This window comes from Ctenopharyngodon idella, chromosome 14 (assembly GCF_019924925.1).
Source record: "Ctenopharyngodon idella isolate HZGC_01 chromosome 14, HZGC01, whole genome shotgun sequence".
Classification (NCBI taxonomy): Eukaryota; Metazoa; Chordata; class Actinopteri; order Cypriniformes; family Xenocyprididae; genus Ctenopharyngodon; species Ctenopharyngodon idella.
The window spans coordinates 23,743,947-23,760,045 of record NC_067233.1 but is presented as its reverse complement, the minus strand read 5'-3'; the positions used below and the strand labels follow the sequence as shown (position 1 = coordinate 23,760,045).

The 16,099-nt window shown below is 39.7% G+C and overlaps 1 protein-coding gene, 1 long non-coding RNA gene and 1 pseudogene across 30 annotated transcripts in view; 2 read left to right on the top strand and 1 right to left on the bottom strand.

Annotated features, from left to right (window-relative positions):
- LOC127525765 (protocadherin beta-16-like) overlaps positions 1-2,945 on the top strand; it is a 71,905-nt pseudogene extending 68,960 nt beyond the window's left edge.
- The window catches only part of LOC127525756 (protocadherin gamma-A12-like), a 169,497-nt gene that overhangs the window by 85,020 nt on the left and 68,378 nt on the right, over positions 1-16,099 (top strand). Inside the window, exons 1-2 of one of the 29 annotated variants that reach the window (XM_051918639.1) lie at positions 4,400-6,148; positions 9,561-10,292. The exons of 21 other annotated variants lie outside the window; for them this stretch is intronic. In XM_051918639.1, the coding sequence (XP_051774599.1) occupies positions 4,481-6,148; positions 9,561-10,292 (2,400 nt within the window). In that variant the 5' untranslated portion in view covers positions 4,400-4,480. Of the gene's footprint in view, positions 1-351; positions 2,844-4,399; positions 6,149-6,613; positions 6,881-7,967; positions 10,293-13,382; positions 15,883-16,099 lie in introns of those variants that run through there. 7 more of the 29 variants (XM_051918637.1, XM_051918625.1, XM_051918640.1 and 4 more) reach the window with 7 other exon arrangements.
- The window catches only part of LOC127525780 (uncharacterized), a 38,080-nt gene that overhangs the window by 7,526 nt on the left and 14,455 nt on the right, over positions 1-16,099 (bottom strand). The gene's annotated exons all lie outside the window — the stretch shown is intronic.

The following is a 16,099-nucleotide window of genomic DNA, read 5'->3' as shown; positions in this document are numbered from 1 at the left end:
TTAAAACAAATTCATACAATCTTTGTGTTATAGATATTTACTGTTATTGACATTTTTTGGTTTTATACTTCAGAACTTGGTTTAAAAAATTGTTTTTCTCAGATATCTCTGACACTGGGATAAAGGTTTATTAATTTTACATTTTCTGTAGTTCATCAGACTGGACTCATAGTGCCGCTGTTGGTCAATATGTCAGTTTAGAGAGCAGATCTGCTGCAGTTCCACCCCCATCATCTCCATAATATTAGAGAGAGAGAAGCTGAGAGCGCAGTCTGAAGAGGAGAGAGAAGAAAAAAAAACGGAGAAACTGTATTTAATATCCTTCTCTTGGATGTATATACTTTTCTTGTTCTTTTCACTTTGGATATACATGATTTCTTCCAGTTTTCTGGACTGATTTCTTTGCTTTCATCTTTAATCTTCATCCCGTGGTCTTCTGCAAAATGTCGGACAGAACAATGGCGCGGCAAGTACTGCTGTTTATTTGGTTTCTCTCTCTCAGTTCAGCTCTCGGGCAGGTCAGTTACTCCATTCCTGAAGAAATGGCGAAAGGCTCTTTAGTCGGGAACATAGCGCAGGATTTGGGTTTAGATTTAAAGAGACTGAAATCGGGTAAAGCGCGTATTTATACAGGAGACAGCGCTGAATACATCGAGCTGAATAAAGAAAGAGGAGTCCTCCTTATCAAAGAGAGAATAGACCGAGAGGCGCTGTGCGGACAGACAACGCCTTGCGCGCTGCATTTACAGATTATTCTTGAAAACCCTATAGAATTTTTTAGCGTTACAATTGAAATAGTAGATATTAATGACAATACTCCCAGTTTTGAAAAGGGTAGAATTAATTTCAGGATCAGCGAATCAGCCATTTTAGAGTCAAAATTTACGTTAGAGCCTGCTATAGATCTCGATGTGGGATTCAACGGCCTTCAAAGCTATACACTAAAACCAACTGATAATTTTAAACTTAAATTTAAAAATCAACCAGGAGATGGGAAAAATGTCGAAATGGTTCTGCAAAAGCCGCTAGACCGTGAAAAACAGCATGATGTAATATTAGTGCTCACAGCTGTTGATGGAGGAGATCCTCAGTTGTCTGGCAGTATAGAGATTCACATTACTGTTTTAGACGCAAACGACAATGCTCCTGTTTTCTCGCAGTCAGTGTATAAAGCGACTGTAACCGAGAATGCACCAAAAGACACTATTGTGTCAACAGTGAGCGCAACTGACGCAGACGAGGGTGTAAATCGTAAAATAGAGTATTCCATTACTAACATGCAAGACAATGTGCGTCAGATATTTGACATAAATGAAGATAACGGGCAGGTAACGGTGGTCGGAAAAATAGATTTTGAAAAAGCTCGTAATTACGAGATACGCGTTCAGGCAAGTGATCACGGTGGTCTGACTGATTCCTGTAAAATCATAGTTGATGTCATTGATATCAATGATAATAAGCCAGTTATCAATATCATGTCCAAAACAAACGTAATAGCTGAAAATTCTCCTTCTGAAATGGTGGTTATAATAATAAATGTTCAGGATCCTGATTCGGGAGAAAATGGGAAAATTCAGTGTTCTATTAATGAAAATATTCCATTTTCTCTGAAATCCACCAATACCAATTTCTTCAGTTTAGTCACAGATGGTGATTTAGACCGAGAGCGAGAGTCTGAGTATAACATCAGTGTGACGTGCTCTGATGAGGGCGTGCCCTCTCTCTCCAGCAGCGTCACTCTCTCCTTACAGATATCAGATGTGAATGATAACGCGCCCGTCTTTGAGAAGAGCTCATATGAGGCCTCTGTTCAAGAAAACAACACACCGGGTCTTTCCATATTCACAGTCAGAGCCAGAGACGCAGATTTTAACCAGAACGCCCGCGTGTCTTACATTCTGGAGGACTCGTCGGTTAACGGAGTGCCCGTCTCCTCGTTGGTGTCCGTTAGTGCTGATAGTGGAGTCATACATGCAGTGCGATCTTTCGATTACGAGCAGATCAAAGATTTCCAGTTCCGCGTAAAAGCGCAGGACGGAGGCTCTCCTCCTCTCAGCAGCAACGTGAGCGTGAAAATAATCATTCAGGATCAGAATGACAACGCGCCTCAGGTTCTGTATCCGGTCCAGTCAGCCGCTTCTGTGGTGGCTGAAATAGTGCCTCGTTCGGCAGATGTGGGTTATCTGGTGACTAAAGTGGTGGCTGTTGATGTGGACTCTGGTCAGAATGCCTGGCTCTCATATAAACTGCACAAAGCCACAGACAGGGCGCTGTTTGAAGTGGGCTTACAGAATGGAGAAATAAGAACTGTACGCCAAGTCACAGATAAAGATGCTGTCAAACAAAGACTCACTGTTGTAGTGGAGGACAACGGGCAGCCCTCTCGATCAGCTACAGTCAATGTTAACGTGGCGGTGGCGGACAGCTTCCCTGAAGTGCTCTCGGAGTTCACTGACTTTACGCACGACAAGGAATACAACGACAACCTGACTTTCTATCTGGTCTTGGCCTTGGCTGTGGTTTCATTTCTCTTTATCGTGTCTATCATTGCCATACTGTCAGTCAAATGCTACAGATGGAGACGCGAGCGCATGTTTTATAAATCTGAAGCGAATCTTCCAGTTATTCCGTATTATCCGCCTCTTTACGCAGACGTAGGCGGCACAGGAACTTTACAGCACGTGTACAATTATGAAGTTTGCAGAACCACTGACTCCAGAAAGAGTGATCTGAAATACGTCAGACCTTGCAGTGAGAGCATCATTAGTCTGGACACCAGCGGAACACACACACTCACGCATGCGCAGAGGGAGAGACTGAACTTTGATGATTGTGAAGATCAGGTGAGAATGAGTTTTTGTAACTAATTGATGCGATATTTTAAAACGTTGTTTCTCATAATTAATGGCTTAATTATTGCTTGATCTGTTAATGCAGTCGCTAAATAGTTTTCTGAAAATAATCATTATGTTTGTATATATATATATATATATATATATATATATATATATACATACAGTCAAACCAACATTTATTGAGACACCTTGAACATTTCATTCGTTAATACAGTTTATTCACTATAGTTTAGTTTAAAAAATGGTAATAAAATATGACAAGATCTTAGAGTTAAACTGTCAAAAAAATATATATATATAATAATAATCTTAATTATGTCAGATAACACTTAAACAAAACATGGTCAGGTCAAAGTGTCTGAATAATTTTTAGTTCCTTTTTTTTTATTTTTTTTTTTTTATCAATTTTACTGGTAGTCCACTGTATGAAGAATTTTTGGGTATAATATGTCACAGTTTACTTTATTTTGCTATCCTCACTTACATAAATGAACTATAGTGTTCTGCACCCACTAGTAAAAATATATCAATATATCAAAATATGAAAAATGTCTGAATAATTTTTGGTTTGACTGAATATATATTATAGTAAATTTTGGTAAACTTTTGTAGTTTTATATTTTCTGCAGTTATATTGCTCAAATCATTCTTCTATATTGTTAGAGGCCTTGTGTAATTCGACATGTACTCATGTCATCACGTTTTGTACAGAAAAGAAAAATAAATGACGGATTTGTTTATTTATCCTTGGATGTGTTAAGAGGCAGTTGCTTTATATATATATCCTTGCATCTTTAATCTAAGTTTTATTTTCACTCTTAAGTCCAAATATATAGCACACTACCTGCCACATGCTTTTGCTTGTACGAAAACAGCAAGACTTTTGTTCGTCTTTGTCATGAAGTGGAAAAACTCTAGTCAGTTTCCCTGACCATGGTCCTGAAATGCAGTGAGGCGCGATCACCTCATGTATTCTGTTGTATCTCTTTACAGCAGACCGTCTTTTTGAGATTTTCATCTGGTTATCTCTCTGTCCTCGTTTTTAAAGTTAAACTACACTATTTCAGTCGTATCTAGATATTTGTTATGCCTATAGTTGTATTTTAGATATTTATGCCTGCGTCTCTGATCACAATATTGAAACTTGAATCAATTCTTAATCGCTCAGTGTTTTCTTAATTATTTAAACAAATTTATAATCATTTTATTTTACAGATATTTGTATTGTTGTGGACATTTGTTGGTTTTATACTTTAAAACTTTTAGTACATTTCTTTCTTAGACGTGTCTGACATTGAGGATAAAGGTTTGTTAATTTTACATTTTCTGTAGTTCATCAGACTGGACTCATAGTGCCGCTGTTGGTCAATATGTCAGTTTAGAGAGCAGATCTGCTGCAGTTCCACCCCCATCATCTCCATATTATTAGAGAGAGAGAGAAGCTGAGAGCGCAGTCTGAAGAGGAGAGAGAAGAAAAATCACGGAGAAACTGTATTAAATATCCTTCTCTTGGATTTATATACTTTTCTTTATCTTTTCACTTTGGATGTACATGGTTTCTTCCAGTTTGCTGGACTGATTTCTTTGCTTTTATCCTTAATCTTCATCCCGTGGTCTTCTGCAAAATGTCGGACAGAACAATGGCGCGGCAAGTACTGCTGTTTATTTGGTTTCTCTCTCTCAGTTCAGCTCTCGGGCAGGTCAGTTACTCCATTCCTGAAGAAATGGCGAAAGGCTCTTTAGTCGGGAACATAGCGCAGGATTTGGGTTTAGATTTAAAGAGACTAAAATCGGGTAAAGCGCGTATTTATACAGCAGACAGCGCTGAATACATCGAGCTGAATAAAGAAAGAGGAGTCCTCCTTATCAAAGAGAGAATAGACCGAGAGGCGCTGTGCGGACAGACAACGCCTTGCGCGCTGCATTTACAGATTATTCTTGAAAACCCAATGGAATTTTTTAGCGTTACCATTGAAATAGTAGATATTAATGACAATACTCCCAGTTTTAAAAAGAGTAGGATTATTTTTAGAATCAGCGAATCAGCCATTTTGGGATCTAAATTTATGTTAGAGCCTGCTATAGATCTCGATGTGGGAATCAACGGCCTTCAAAGCTATACACTAAAACCAACTGATAATTTTAATCTTAAATTTAAAAATCAACCAGGAGATGGGAAAAATGTCGAAATGGTTCTGCAAAAGCCGCTAGACCGTGAAAAACAGCATGATGTAATATTAGTGCTCACAGCTGTTGATGGAGGAGATCCTCAGTTGTCTGGCAGTATAGAGATTCACATTACTGTTTTAGACGCAAACGACAATGCTCCTGTTTTCTCGCAGTCAGTGTATAAAGCGACTGTAACCGAGAATGCGCCAAAAGACACTATTGTGTCAACAGTGAGCGCAACTGACGCAGACGAGGGTGTAAATAGTAAAATAGAGTATTCCATTGCAAACATGGAAGATGATGCTCAGCAGTTATTTGACATAAATGAAGATAACGGGCAGGTAACGGTGGTCGGAATAATAGATTTTGAAAAAGCTCGTAATTACGAGATACGCGTTCAGGCAAGTGATCACGGTGGTTTGACTGATTCCTGTAAAATCATAGTTGATGTAGTTGATATCAATGATAATAAGCCAGTTATCAATATCATGTCCAAAACAAACGTAATAGCTGAAAATTCTCCTTCTGATACGGTGGTTATAATGATAAATGTTCAGGATCCTGATTCGGGGGAAAATGGGAAAGTTCAGTGTTCTATTAATGAAAATATTCCATTTTCTCTGAAATCCACCAATACCAATTTCTTCAGTTTAGTCACAGATGGTGATTTAGACCGAGAGCGAGAGTCTGAGTATAACATCAGTGTGACGTGCTCTGATGAGGGCGTGCCCTCTCTCTCCAGCAGCGTCACTCTCTCCTTACAGATATCAGATGTGAATGATAACGCGCCCGTCTTTGAGAAGAGCTCATATGAGGCCTCTGTTCAAGAAAACAACACACCGGGTCTTTCCATATTCACAGTCAGAGCCAGAGACGCAGATTTTAACCAGAACGCCCGCGTGTCTTACATTCTAGAGGACTCGTGGGTTAACGGAGTGCCCGTCTCCTCGTTAGTGTCCGTTAGTGCTGATAGTGGAGTCATACATGCAGTGCGATCTTTCGATTACGAGCAGATCAAAGATTTCCAGTTCCGCGTAAAAGCGCAGGACGGAGGCTCTCCTCCTCTCAGCAGCAACGTGAGCGTGAAAATAATCATTCAGGACCAGAATGACAACGCGCCTCAGGTTCTGTATCCGGTCCAGTCAGCCGCTTCTGTGGTGGCTGAAATAGTGCCTCGTTCGGCAAATGTGGGTTATCTGGTGACTAAAGTGGTGGCTGTTGATGTGGACTCTGGTCAGAATGCCTGGCTCTCATATAAACTGCACAAAGTCACAGACAGGGCGCTGTTTGAAGTGGGCTTACAGAATGGAGAAATAAGAACTGTACGCCAAGTCACAGATAAAGATGCTGTCAAACAAAGACTCACTGTTGTAGTGGAGGACAACGGGCAGCCCTCTCGATCAGCTACAGTCAATGTTAACGTGGCGGTGGCGGACAGCTTCCCTGAAGTGCTCTCGGAGTTCACCGACTTTACGCACGACAAGGAATACAACGATAACCTGACTTTCTATCTGGTCTTGGCCTTGGCTGTGGTTTCATTTCTCTTTATCGTGTCTATCATTGCCATACTGTCAGTCAAATGCTACAGATGGAGACGCGAGCGCATGTTTTACAAATCTGGAGCGAATCTCCCGGTTATTCCGTATTATCCGCCTCTTTACGCAGACGTAGGCGGCACAGGAACTTTACAGCACGTGTACAATTATGAGGTTTGCAGAACCACTGACTCCAGAAAGAGTGATCTGAAATACGTCAGACCTTGCAGTGAGAGCATCATTAGTCTGGACACCAGTGGAACACACACACTCACGCATGCGCAGAGGGAGAGACTGAACTTTGACGATTGTGATGATCAGGTGAGAATTTTTTATATAACTAATTCATGTGATATTTTAAAACGCTTCCCATCATTGAACATTTTTGCTTTAACTGTTGACACGGTCGCTGACTGGTTTTCTAAAATGAAGTGTTTCTGCAATTCTAAGAAATGTTTAAATTATTTTAGCAGGAATTATTTAACATCATTAACCTGTGGTATGCACAGTTCGTTATTTGCCGTTTTATTTGATTTTTTCCTTGGATGACTTATTTTTTGTCAAGAAGTGAGAAACTCTATTCAGCGTTTGCATTTGCTTCCCTGACCATGGTCCTGAAACGCGGTGACGCGGTCATTTACCTCTTACATACTGCTGAATCTCTTTACAGCAGACCATCTTTATTAAATTTTCAACAGCTTATTAATCCGTCTTCTTGTTCAAAAGTAATCTATACAATGTTTAATTACTGAGTAGATGTTTCGTATTTTTTATTCTTGTATTTAAGGTATTCCTCCCTGTCTGTCTGATCAGAGTTCACATACAGATAAGGCCTGATCAAAACTTTGAGCAAACACGAAATGTATTTGTTTGTTTTCCCCCATCATTATTTATTTATTCATACAATCGTAGTATTTTATAGATATGTGTTATTATATGGACATTTGTCGGTTTTATACTTCAAATCTTTTAGCAAATTTCTTTTCTCAGATATCTCTGACACTGAGATAAAGGTTTATTCATTTTACATTTTCTGTAGTTCATCAGACTGGACTCATAGTGCCGCTGTTGGTCAAAATGTCAGTTTAGAGAGCAGATCTGCTGCAGTTCCACCCCCATCATCTCCATAATATTAGAGAGAGAGAGAAGCTGAGAGCGCAGTCTGAAGAGGAGAGAGAAGGAAAATCACGGAGAAACTGTATTTAATATCCTTCTCTTGGATTTATATACTTTTCTTGATCTTTTCACTTTGGGCATATACATGATTCTTCCAGATTTTTGAACTGATTTCTTTGCTTTCATCTTTATTCTTCATCCCGTGGTCTTCTGCAAAATGTCGGACAGAACAATGGCGCGGCAAGTACTGCTGTTTATTTGGTTTTTCTCTCTCAGTTCAGCTCTCGGGCAGGTCAGTTACTCCATTCCTGAAGAAATGGCGAAAGGCTCTTTAGTCGGGAACATAGCGCAGGATTTGGGTTTAGATTTAAAGAGACTGAAATCGGGTAAAGCGCGTATTTATACAGCAGACAGCGCTGAATACATCGAGCTGAATAAAGAAAGAGGAGTCCTCCTTATCAAAGAGAGAATAGACCGAGAGGCGCTGTGCGGACAGACAACGCCTTGCGCGCTACATTTACAGATTACCTTGGAAAATCCTATGGAGTTTTATAGCGTTACAGTTGAGATTTTAGACGTAAATGATAACGCTCCCGTTTTCGCAGCTAAAGAGATTAAATTTGATATAAGCGAATCATCTCTGACAGGAGCTAAATTTGTTTTAGAGACAGCAGTGGATGATGACGTTGGGTTTAATGGCGTACAGAGTTATTTCTTACATCCCGCGGATCATTTTATCTTAAAGACTCAGGATATGCCAGATGGCACCAAAAATGTTGAAATGATACTGCAAAAACCTCTAGATCGAGAAAAACAGGAACATATTTCGCTTTTACTTACTGCCGTGGACGGAGGAGACCCACAGATGTCTGGAACAATTCCGATTATAATCACAGTTGAGGACGCAAATGATAACGCTCCAGTTTGTTTTCTGCCTGTTTATAAGACCAGCATTGCAGAAAACTCTCCAAAAGGTACAATTTTAACTACAGTTAAAGCATCGGATGCTGACCAGGGACAAAATGGTAAAATAGAGTATCATATTGCGAAATCTTCTGGTGGTTATATTAATCACTTTGAAATAGACAGAAATGAGGGAGTGTTAAGGTTATCTGGCGACACTGATTATGAAAGAGTTAAGCATTATCAAATTGATGTCCAAGCGAGAGACCCCGGGCGCCACTCTGACACATGCAAAGTGATTGTTGATATTATCGATGTAAATGACAACAAACCAGTAATTAATATAATGTCAAAAGCAAGTACTCTTTCGGAGAATTCACAGTCAGGCACTGTTGTGACTATGCTGAATGTCCAAGACTCGGATTCTGGTGAGAATGGTAAGGTTCAGTGCTCCATTAACGATCATATCCCTTTTACGCTAAAATCAACAAATAATAATTTCTTCAGTTTAGTCACAGATGGTGATTTAGATCGAGAGCGAGAGTCTGAGTATAACATCAGTGTGACGTGCTCTGATGAGGGCGTGCCCTCTCTCTCCAGCAGCGTCACTCTCTCCTTACAGATATCAGATGTGAATGATAACGCGCCCGTCTTTGAGAAGAGCTCATATGAGGCCTCTGTTCAAGAAAACAACACACCGGGTCTTTCCATATTCACAGTCAGAGCCAGAGACGCAGATTTTAACCAGAACGCCCGCGTGTCTTACATTCTGGAGGACTCGTCGGTTAACGGAGTGCCCGTCTCCTCGTTGGTGTCCGTTAGTGCTGATAGTGGAGTCATACATGCAGTGCGATCTTTCGATTACGAGCAGATCAAAGATTTCCAGTTCCGCGTAAAAGCGCAGGACGGAGGCTCTCCTCCTCTCAGCAGCAACGTGAGCGTGAAAATAATCATTCAGGACCAGAATGACAACGCGCCTCAGGTTCTGTATCCGGTCCAGTCAGCCGCTTCTGTGGTGGCTGAAATAGTGCCTCGTTCGGCAGATGTGGGTTATCTGGTGACTAAAGTGGTGGCTGTTGATGTGGACTCTGGTCAGAATGCCTGGCTCTCATATAAACTGCACAAAGCCACAGACAGGGCGCTGTTTGAAGTGGGCTTACAGAATGGAGAAATAAGAACTGTACGCCAAGTCACAGATAAAGATGCTGTCAAACAAAGACTCACTGTTGTAGTGGAGGACAACGGGCAGCCCTCTCGATCAGCTACAGTCAATGTTAACGTGGCGGTGGCGGACAGCTTCCCTGAAGTGCTCTCGGAGTTCACCGACTTTACGCACGACAAGGAATACAACGACAACCTGACTTTCTATCTGGTCTTGGCCTTGGCTGTGGTTTCATTTCTCTTTATCGTGTCTATCATTGCCATACTGTCAGTCAAATGCTACAGATGGAGACGCGAGCGCATGTTTTACAAATCTGGAGCGAATCTTCCGGTTATTCCGTATTATCCCCCTCTTTACGCAGACGTAGGCGGAACAGGAACTTTACAGCACGTGTACAATTATGAGGTTTGCAGAACCACTGACTCCAGAAAGAGTGATCTGAAATACGTCAGACCTTGCAGTGAGAGCATCATTAGTCTGGACACCAGTGGAACACACACACTCACGCATGCGCAGAGAGAGAGGCTGAACTTTGATGATTGTGATGATCAGGTGAGAATTATTTTTTATAAGTAATTTGTGCGCTATTTTAAAACGTTTCTCATAAACATTTTTGCTTGAACTGTTGACGGTTTTCTGAAATGAAGTGTCTTTGCAATTTTAAGAAAAGTTTTAATAATGTTAGCAGAATATGGCACGAATCATCTGCTATTGTATTTGCATCCGTTTATTAAAGACTGGTCAGCTTTTTTCAGCTTATGTAGTTAATCTTTCCTGTGCAGCCATGAAAGGAAATGAGTGCTTATTTTTTAGCTTATAACTTGCTTTATATTCGTTTTATATTCGTTTAATTTTACATTTTATTTTCCATTGAAGTCCTACAGTATGGCACGCTGCCACTGAAATGTCAGTTAACAATTGTTAATATTATATATATTTTTCTCAATCGATTTGACACTTTTCTCCAAAGTAATGTAACTGCTCTCAAAACAGTTAACACAGTGATCTAAACACACTCTTACCTTAGCCAAACAGTTCAACTTTACTGCAAAGTAAAGCACTGCATTTGTTTCTAGTCAAAACAAGTGTATTCTCTTATGATTTTAGAACACTTTCAGCTGTTGATGTACAAATACACCAAAAAAAAATACACATTTATTGTAATGTTTTTCCAAAAGGTTTTGTTATATGGGTCACTGAGCAAATAAAGCTTCAAAAATGTATTTTTTAAAAAATCTTTTCAATGTAATGCATATTTTTGAGTCATGAACAATCTGTAAACAAGTTTCAGTTGTTACATAACATTTCAAAGTGTTTATTTTTTTATTTTTATTATTTTTTACTTTTTTTGTCAGGTGGTACAACCAAATATTTGTAAATACATATCTACCAATACTTAAAATTAGCTGTTTTTAATCAGTATTTGAGAGATATCTACAAACCTTTTCACTCTGCCACAATGATCTATTGGGGTCCTCTGGATGTTGCATTACAGTATCAGGCTTACCGTTATTACCTTGTCAGTTGATAATAAAATATTTGCATTTGTGCCACCCTGACATTTGAGAATATATAAATTGCTAGGCAAAAGTTTTTCAATTATCTCAACAGCTTTAAAACTACAGATATTTATAAAATTTGTTTATATGTATATTCAAACATAACATTATGCCAAAACAAAAGTATTTTACCTTGAATTTCTTATAAATAAAACTTTCTTATTTAAAAAAAAAAAAAAACAATTATGGGGGCTGAATCCGGAATGCCCCCATAACCTCAGATAGGGCTCCCCAGGTCCAGGATTAAGAACCACTAAATTGGGTTAATTCTGATTTCATTTGAAATCCACCTCTCCTCCCACCCTGCTGTCCGTTCTCTATGTCCATGTCTTCTTACAATTTCTCCTCTTGCTCTTTCTACTACGCCAATGTCCTCCACTATACTCAGCTCTTCTCCTATCCTCCTTTTTTACTCCCTCCTCTCTCCTCATATATGATCTCCTTCTATATGTTCCACTTTTCCTTTTCTTCTCATTACACCCCTTCCTCTATACCCACACCACCACCTTTACGCTTACACCTCTTTATCTTCCCATTCTCTTGCATATTTTCTTGTTCTATGTATACTTTCCCTTTAAATTTTCTCTATAACTGTCACGGGTGGCTGTATCAATAAAACGCACGACAAAGGATAATTCCAGGAAATCTGTCTTTTAATCCAAACACTCAGGAAACAGGCAGGGAAAACTTAGAAAACAACTACTTTACATAGACAAAACAGGACAAAGAACTGAACTAAACAGGGAGTATATGTACACAAGACCAAACAAGGAACTAATAAGCTAATATAACGAGCAACAGGTGAACTAAATTAAACTGGCACAGACTAGAAACTAGGTCACGACATGAAATAATAATGAAACAAGGCATACTCCTGACAGTTACATAATGCAATTGTGATAAATGCGTAAACATTTGGGAAAACTGCATTTCCTGTGTTGTGTGTATTATTAATCAAGCAGATACCAGTTTGGGACTAATTGAAAACATACCATGTGCATTTGATAAATTGACAAATTTCAGAGTTTTGTTTGTTTTATTTGGACAAATGGTACATTAATCTTTGTGATTTGTGTAAAGCTAATAAAAATAGCTGTGATTGTTTTTTTCCTGATATATTAAAGTTTTGGTTGGACGAACGAACTATGAAAATATCTGAGAATTTTGAGCGTAGTGTTTTGAGAAAATGGTTCACATGATTTGCAATATGTGTGAAATGAATGAAAACTTACAATCTGTTTAGCACAATTACAAAGTGTTCAGATCACTGAGTTAACTATTTTGAGAACAGTGATCCTAGTTTAGAGAAACTGTCAAATCGATTGAGAAAAACTGTATTAACGTTCTATTTAAAGTTCGTTGGTTGGTTATTTGCCATTTTAAAAATTTTCCTTGTGTGATTTTCACTAGTTTTTGTCAAGAAGTGAGAAACTATATTCACAGCATTTGCATTTGCCTCCCTGACCATGTTCCTGAAACGCTGCGACGCGGTCATTTACTTCATATATTCTGCTGCATCTCTTTACAGCAGACTGTCTTTTTGAGATTTTCATCATCTTATTGGTCTGCCATCCTGTTCAAATGTTAAACTCTATACTATTTCATTACTTTTTTTTTTTTTTGTATTATTGTATTTAAGGTATTTCTCTCTGTCTGTCTGATCAGTGTTCATATACAGATACGGCCTGATCAAAACTTTGAGCAAACACGCAATGTATTTGTTTATTTTTTTTTTTTTTTCCTTTAATCTTTATTTACACAAACTCATACAATCTTTGTATTTCATAGACATTTATTGTTATGGACCTTTTTTATACTTCAGAAGTTTGTTTGGAAAACTGCTTTTCTCAGATATGTCTGACCCTGAGATAAAGGCATTTTCTGTAGTTCATCAGACTGGACTCATAGTGCCGCTGTTGGTCAATATGTCAGTTTAGAGAGCAGATCTGCTGCAGTTCCACCCCCATCATCTCCATATTATTAGAGAGAGAGAGAAGCTGAGAGCGCAGTCTGAAGAGGAGAGAGAAGGAAAATCACGGAGAAACTGTATTTAATAATCTTTCTCTTGGATTTATATACTTTTCTTGATCTTTTAACTTTGGATATATACATGATTTCTTCCAGTTTTCTGGACTAATTTATTTGCTTTTATCTTTATTCTTCATCCCGTGGTCTTCTGCAAAATGTCGGACAGAACAATGGCGCGGCAAGTACTGCTGTTTATTTGGTTTCTCTCTCTCAGTTCAGCTCTCGGGCAGGTCAGTTACTCCATTCCTGAAGAAATGGCGAAAGGCTCTTTAGTCGGGAACATAGCGCAGGATTTGGGATTAGATTTAAAGAGGCTGAAATCGGGTAAAGCGCGTATTTATACAGGAGACAGCGCTGAATACATCGAGCTGAATAAAGAAAGAGGAGTCCTCCTTATCAAAGAGAGAATAGACCGAGAGGCGCTGTGCGGACAGAAAACGCCTTGCGCGCTGCATTTACAGATTATTCTTGAAAACCCAATGGAATGGTACTCTGTTACTGTCGAAGTTACAGATGTGAATGACCATTCGCCCTTCTTTAAACGGGCTGAGATGAGATTCAGAATCAGTGAGTCAGCTGTAACTGGAGCAGTATTTGTTTTAGAGAGGGCAATGGATTTAGATGTCGGAACAAATGGCTTGCAGACTTATTTACTAAAGCCCACTGATAATTTTTTATTGAAATTGCAAGCTCAGGCAGACGGTAGTAAGCTTGTAGAAATGGTTCTGCAGAAACCCCTTGATCGTGAAAAGCAGGAGCATTTGTCTCTGGTTCTGACAGCGATAGATGGAGGTGATCCGCAATTGTCTGGTACTGCGCAGATACATATTACTGTTTTAGATGTGAACGACAACGCGCCTGTTTTTACGCATAAAATATATAAAGCAAATATCATTGAGAATGCCGTCAAAGGCACAGTTGTAACGACGGTGAGCGCTTCAGATTTGGACGAGGGCTCAAACGGCAAAGTAAAATATGCTATTACAAATACCCTCGACAATGTTCCGGAATTGTTTGAAATTAACGAAACAAACGGTGATGTGAGAGTAACAGGGAATGTAGATTATGAAAAAGCTCGGCATTATCAAATTCATGTACAGGCGAGCGATGACGGGGGTCTGACTGATTCTTGTAAAATCGATGTAGATGTGATTGATATAAATGACAATAAACCACTCATCAATATCATGTCTAAATTAACCACCTTATCAGAAAACTCTAATCCTGGAACTGTTGTAACAATGATAAACGTGCAAGACCCAGATGCGGGAGAAAACGGTCAAATTTATTGTTCAATTAATAAGAATATTCCTTTTACCCTAAAGTCAACAAATAATAATTTCTTCAGTTTAGTCACAGATGGTGATTTAGACCGAGAGCGAGAGTCTGAGTATAACATCAGTGTGACGTGCTCTGATGAGGGCGTGCCCTCTCTCTCCAGCAGCGTCACTCTCTCCTTACAGATATCAGATGTGAATGATAACGCGCCCGTCTTTGAGAAGAGCTCATATGAGGCCTCTGTTCAAGAAAACAACACACCGGGTCTTTCCATATTCACAGTCAGAGCCAGAGACGCAGATTTTAACCAGAACGCCCGCGTGTCTTACATTCTGGAGGACTCGTCGGTTAACGGAGTGCCCGTCTCCTCGTTAGTGTCCGTTAGTGCTGATAGTGGAGTCATACGTGCAGTGCGATCTTTCGATTACGAGCAGATCAAAGATTTCCAGTTCCGCGTAAAAGCGCAGGACGGAGGCTCTCCTCCTCTCAGCAGCAACGTGAGCGTGAAAATAATCATTCAGGACCAGAATGACAACGCGCCTCAGGTTCTGTATCCGGTCCAGTCAGCCGCTTCTGTGGTGGCTGAAATAGTGCCTCGTTCGGCAGATGTGGGTTATCTGGTGACTAAAGTGGTGGCTGTTGATGTGGACTCTGGTCAGAATGCCTGGCTCTCATATAAACTGCACAAAGCCACAGACAGGGCGCTGTTTGAAGTGGGCTTACAGAATGGAGAAATAAGAACTGTACGCCAAGTCACAGATAAAGATGCTGTCAAACAAAGACTCACTGTTGTAGTGGAGGACAATGGGCAGCCCTCTCGATCAGCTACAGTCAATGTTAACGTGGCGGTGGCGGACAGCTTCCCTGAAGTGCTCTCGGAGTTCACTGACTTTACGCACGACAAGGAATACAACGACAACCTGACTTTCTATCTGGTCTTGGCCTTGGCTGTGGTTTCATTTCTCTTTATCGTGTCTATCATTGCCATACTGTCAGTAAAATGCTACAGATGGAGACGCGAGCGCATGTTTTACAAATCTGGAGGGAATCTTCCAGTTATTCCGTATTATCCGCCTCTTTACGCAGACGTAGGCGGAACAGGAACTTTGCAGCACGTGTACAATTATGAGGTTTGCAGAACCACTGACTCCAGAAAGAGTGATCTGAAATACGTCAGACCTTGCAGTGAGAGCATCATTAGTCTGGACACCAGTGGAACACACACACTCACGCATGCGCAGAGGGAGAGACTGAACTTTGATGATTGTGATGATCAGGTGAGAAATTGTGTATAACTAATTTATGTGATATTTTAAAACGTTTATAGTGATTGAACAACTTTGAACAACTGTTGACACGGTCGCTGACTGGTTTTCTGAAATGAAATGTCTCTGCAATTTTAAGAAATGTTTAAATAATTTTAGCAAGAAATGACACGAATCATCTGCTGTTTTGTTTTCATCCGTTTATTATAGTCTGGTCAACTTTTTAGTT